A 6,000-nucleotide genomic window follows, 5' to 3' on the forward strand; every position below is an offset into this window, starting at 1 on the left:
GCACAGGGTGAATGCACTATATAAATCTAAAATTTAGAGAAGCAGATTAGCAAAGGAAACAACAACCACAAAGCAGTATTAAACTCAGACCCCTAATCTGATCATCCCTTTCCACAATTCGCTGCTTTCCTCCTGTTTTTTCCATCAGTTGTTATAAAGAAAGAACTCCTTATTCCTTCTGTGGTTTCTGTGTGTTGAAATACAGACAAATGAACTCATAGTCTGCTGAGTCACATTTACTCATACCAGTTTCTCAACAAGTTATTGAAGTAAACACGTCTATAGCCATGCTCGGAACTGGGTGAGACTCTACAATATGGCTCTTTGAGCTAAATGCTAATGCTAGCATGTAAACATGTTTGCAGTTACAACGTTAACGAGTTGATGTTTGGTCTACGTGTGCAGCTGATGTATAGGTTCCATGTTTGCCACCTTAGTTTAGCATATTAGCCTGCTAGCATTTAGCAAATTAAAGCTAAAGACAAAGTACAACTGGGAATACTAATGGGAATTAGTATTGGACAAAGTCAGGTTTTGGCCTGCTGGTGGCGCTAGAGCTCCGGGAAACACGAATGTCTGTGCAAAATCAAATGAGGCAAATAGTTGTTGAGATATTTGAGTCAGGGCCAACGTCTTAGAGCCAGCGTCTCCACCCAGGCTCCAAACATGTTGTTATTTTTGTTATTTTCACTCTTTCAATGAACTTCTCAGCAACCGTAAAGGGAACATCAGTGCATTTCTCATGGAGGGCACACCTGTGTTTACAGTGTGGTCATCCCTACACATGTAGATGTGGCAGAATGTCAAGAGAAGAACGAAATGAAAGCAGAATGAGGAAAAGACAGAAAGGGACGGGGAAGAAAAACAAATAGATTCTGTCATTCCCTACCTTACCACGTTTGGTTTCATTACTTATTATCATTTCAGCGGCAGCCATTTTATGTGTACCAAAGGAGATTACTATGATCCAACGGGAAGTATCTCATTTATCCTTCCTGGCTTGTTGGCCAGAATGTAAAAATCCAGCATCAGTCAGGATGGCAGCTTTGTATTTATCCAGTCTAATGCACATCACTGGCTGCTGTCACTGACGTTCTATCCATCCTGTGACAACTTAGATTGGATCCATCACGTTGACAGCAAATTTAAATGGCAATAGTTTTACTTCATAGCTTCCAGTGCACTCAGATTGCATCTAAAACTCAGTTCAGAGGCATGTTTCTGATTTAGCAACAATACTAAAGAGGGTTGATGGTTTGGTAACAGTGCCACAGAGGGTTTGTGATGTGCAAGCGGAGCATTTGTAGATTATGTAAGTTTTAGTTTTCTCCTAGGAACGGCTTTGCCAATGTGTTCGCTGTCGTATTTTGCTTTTTTCTACCTTTTGCATGCTCGAGCTGTTCCATTTGCTAATACACTACTTTAATGATCTCTTCTTTGTTTAATTCAGTCAGCCTTATTTTTGGAAAATACACTCGGCGGCGGAAATGTGAACAAATAAAACAACAAACAAATTGAAAGGGTAAATTAAAAACGGGATATTGTTTGATGCTCGCATTTCTTTTGAATGTTTTATACTAAAGCATTTTTATTGCTACGTGTAATTGTTTTTTTAATGTGGAAACACTGTTTTGTGTAAACGTCTCGATCTCAATGAGACATCAGGATGTGTAGTGAAAGATGCTCCTGCGTGTTTAATGAAAACAGTGTATATAATATTGATAATAATTGCTAAATCTCTCTCTCTCTTCTCTCAGGTCATATTCGAAGCAGAGGTTTCGGACAGCAAAGCCGGCTTCATCGCCATTGACGACATTCAGGTGCTCAGCTACCCGTGCGGTAAGTCATTAGCATGCCAGCAATTAGTCCTAGTTCGCTGAATAGACGCTGATAGCTTTGGCCACTAATTAGACTGTACCTGGGATGGTTTCCTTTGCAGTTGAATGGGCAGATAAGTGGGAAGGTGACACAGGAGAGAAGGGATGCAGTGAGAGGAAGAAGAGGAGTCATAGAGAAAAATGAGAGAAATAAAAAGGAAGAGAGAGATTGTGAGAGCGAGAAAGAGGGAGTAGGAGAGAGTGAAGCGGGAAATGAGACAGTATTAGGGCAATCATAGGGAGAGAAGATTCTGACCACTCAGCACTTTCTCTCTTTTTAACCCACATGCACACACACCGTTGCACAAACACACACACACACGCACACACAGAGGGAACAGTAGCTGTCTTGTCTCATACAGACAGGAAAGAGATGAGGCCTGTGATCCATTTTAAATTCTCGCTACGTCTCAAGTCTTCTTCTCTCCTTCGCTTGAGTGTTTCCTTACTTCTAGAGGCCAAAAAAAAAAAAAAAAAAAGAGTTGTGACGACAAACTGTTACTGTTAACGGAGGGGTCTGTTAATCTACAGACATAGACGGGTTTCCTGGAGGGTCCCTATGCTGGAAAGGAAGCAATTACAGCTCTTTTTGGTCATCTGTCTCGGAGCAACAGGACAATTTTGTTTCTTAATAGATTCTATCGATTACAAGTCATAAAAATAAAGTGTCTCGAACCGCCCTCTTGTACAGTTTGTGAGGTCCTGGTCCCTGTTGTCCCTGTCGCTGTCAGAAGTTAGCGATATGTCTCCGAAAGAAATTCCTGGACATTAATTTTGACCTGGAATCGGAGAAAATATAAAAAGAAGAGCCCCGGTCTTTAAAAGGCGGAGGAGCAGCACTCCTAATAGGAAGGAGCAAGTATTTCAAAAGGAATTAGTACTTAGTCTCCACAGTGGAAGCATTCATTCTCACAGCTGCATTTCTGGACACACACACAAGTTTGTGTGTGTGTTTGTTTGCATGAATGCATGTGTGCAAGCTCGCGCGCGTGTGTGTGTGTGTGCGTGTTTTCATTCACCATAGGAGCTGCTATCTATGATTGCAATCACCTCCCCAGAATAAAAATGTCATAGCTGAACTGCATCTTCAGGGTTTCAAAGACTTATTTCATATCTTAGCTCAGTGGTTAAGAATCAGGAGCAATGTGAATTATATATACTGGATGTGACATTGATGTTACCTCCCAGTGGCAATGCAGCTCTGCGCTTTGCTTTCGTCTGACTCTAGTTAAATCTAATCGCAGTAATAATGAACATATTCCTTTAGGATAGGACATGCCCTGAAAATGTATATGTATTTGTGATAACCTGACCCGTTTGCATCCATAGCTCCCTCCGGCTCTGTCACTCCATAACAGACGAATAAAATGAAGCAAATACTTCTTAAAATACAAATGTGCATAACCTAATTTGTTCATTTGTTTGTTCGCTGTAGATAAATCCCCTCATTTCCTGCGTCTCGGGGACGTGGAGGTGAACGCTGGACAAAATGCCACTTTTCAGTGTATCGCTACAGGACGAGACACTTCGAACAATAAGCTCTGGCTACAGGTACAGTTACACACATGCGTGTACAAATACACTTAGATACAAACCATGTTTTAGCATACTGTTATTTTGAGATATCTGCATCCTCACAGACGAAATTGAGGCGAATGGAACATATTTTGTGTTGCTCACATTATTTACAGAATTTAACAGCCTTACCTTGTTCCAGGCATAGTGGATAATTGGCTACTAGATAACCCATAAAATACAGTGTGAATTGTTTTCATTGGAGCTGCTTTCAGTAAAAAAGAAAAACAGTCCTCATGAAGAAGAAGTGGGCAGAGAAAACCTGAGCAAATAACACAAAAAACAACGTCTACATGGCTTGATACCATTAGAGGTAAATGAGAAAATATATTTTTTCAGCATTTGGGTGGATCAGTTTTAATATTAGACTGTTCATCTTTGCTCTGTGATCCATTCAATCTTGGCTATATTAAATATATGAATGCAAATGTACAGTATATATTTGCATGTGCCCAGTATGACGGTGTAGAAATAGGGTTAGGGTTAGGTTCTTTAAACACAAAGAGATGAAACATCGTACTCAATGTGGGACCCTCAGGACTGGAACATCCAATAATAAAGTGTCATCCACACGCGCACACACAGAGCGACTCCAGGCCATACATCCTACCAGCTAACATGATTAAGAGTTTAATAGCTGCTGATTTCATTATGGCTCTATTGTAGTCATGACCTTCAAACCTGCTGTCAGTGTGCAGGGGGGAGGTGTGCGTCTGTATGCGTGCGTGTATGTGCGTGCACGTGGTCCAGTGCTGCCTTGTGACCTTGAGCAAGGCAGTTAACCTTCCAGCAGCCTCTGCAGCACCTGATCTGTCTGTGTTTTTGTCTGTGATTCAGAGGAGAAACGGAGAAGATATTCCCGTGGCTCTGACCAAAAACATCAACCACAGACGATTCGCCGCCTCCTTCCATCTCAAAGAAGTCACTAATCAGGATCAAGATCTGTACCGCTGCGTCACCCAATCAGAGCGCGGCTCCGGGGTGTCTAACTTTGCGGGCCTTATTGTCAGAGGTGAGGATTTAAAAAATATTTTCTAGGTTGTTTGATTTGATTAACTTTGACTAAATTTGGATTAGCCCTGTATTTTTTGAAGCCAACTGGTTGTTCACCAAGCCCCGCCCCCCCATAGCTACTGTGCCATGCCCGTCAAACTGTCTGTTCTGGCACTGCACATCCTGCATTTTACATCTATGTGGAGCTCAGTATTTATAGTAATGCATGACACTATGGGCCCTGAATGACTGCAGGCGTCTCAAGTCCAACTGACAACTAGCTAGCCAGCTAGCTAATTAAGCTAACGTAATGGCCGTGAAGTTGGCTGAAAACACTGTCTCTGACTAGTCTCTAAAATGAGAGCCCTGTAAATATTCACGTGGTGGCTACATACATGATAGCATGCTAAAGCTACATGTCCCAAGCAAACAGTTAGCATTCTCACCGGTTAATGATCCATGGAAATAAAGAATATGCTGTTATAAGTATGCTAAGGAAAAATGTGAGAGTAGTTTTAGGTCATTTTGGCATCACACTGTTTGTGACACACAGTATAATAGAGCAGCCAAGAGTATTAGCTTTACGCTTGTTTAGTAATACAAAGCCGCTAATGTTAGCGTAAACTCTTATAGCATCCAGTGCTAGTTTCTACAGATTGGTTAGTGCTAACATAGTGCTAACTATGCTATGCTAACTCCTCTGAGGTAAAGAGGTTACTGCTGTATGTGTGAAGTTAGTACATGGACATGCTAACGTTAGCAGCTTCATTCCAAAGAGTGAAAAAAGAAAAATCGGACTCAACCCTGCAAAGTGAAAACTTGGTATATAAAGACCAAGTTTCACTCTTCCACTGCTTCACTATTTTGAAATCTAAAGCTTTTACTGCCCAGTTAAGTTTGCAAATCAGAGGGTTTAATGCATGGTCACTTATAAAAAGATGGTTTGAAACCCCTCATTGATCATTGATCCAAGTTATATCCTTGACCCAGTTACATATTTCGTGTTACGGACAACTTTCTATTGTGTTTAACTTTCAGCATATCAAATGTCTTTCCAATCAAATTCACATCCACTGTGTCTGACTGATACAATGTAAGCCACTAACACAATATAGACTAATGAGGAGAGTCTGTGTGTGTATGCAGATGTGTATATACCAGCTTTGTGTGAGTGTGTGTGTGTGTGTGTGTGTGTGTGTGTGTGTGTGTGTGTGTGGATGCTCGCGTGGGTGTGGACCAGTTGCATTAGTGTGTGTGTGCACATGTGTATGCTGTGAATGTGTGTGTGTGAATGGAAACTGTGTGTGCTCCAGCTGTCATGTGCAGCTGACATGTAGTTAATAAGGTGTCACCAATGTGTGTTTGAGATGGGATGCTTTATTCATTCACATCCAATAGCTTACATATTCAATTCATCTCCCAGAGAGAGAGAGAGAGAGAGTGAGATAGAGGAGGAGGAGGAGGAGGAGGAGGAGGAGGAGGGCAGAGAGGGGGTAAAGGCGAAAGAGCTTCAGGAAGACTGATACCGGAGTGACAGAAAGGAGGGGGGAGCAAA

The 6,000-nt window shown here is 41.6% G+C and overlaps 1 protein-coding gene across 27 annotated transcripts in view; it reads left to right on the forward strand.

The window, feature by feature from the left end:
* The window catches only part of ptprk (protein tyrosine phosphatase receptor type K), a 105,741-nt gene that overhangs the window by 54,409 nt on the left and 45,332 nt on the right, over positions 1-6,000 (forward strand). For all 27 annotated transcript variants that reach the window (XM_076755449.1, XM_076755455.1, XM_076755454.1 and 24 more), the window contains 3 exons: positions 1,758-1,839; positions 3,313-3,428; positions 4,290-4,464. In XM_076755449.1, coding sequence (XP_076611564.1) covers positions 1,758-1,839; positions 3,313-3,428; positions 4,290-4,464 — 373 coding nt within the window. The remainder of the gene's footprint in view (positions 1-1,757; positions 1,840-3,312; positions 3,429-4,289; positions 4,465-6,000) is intronic.

This window comes from Chaetodon auriga, chromosome 18, assembly GCF_051107435.1.
Source record: "Chaetodon auriga isolate fChaAug3 chromosome 18, fChaAug3.hap1, whole genome shotgun sequence".
Lineage (NCBI taxonomy): Eukaryota > Metazoa > Chordata > Actinopteri > Chaetodontiformes > Chaetodontidae > Chaetodon > Chaetodon auriga.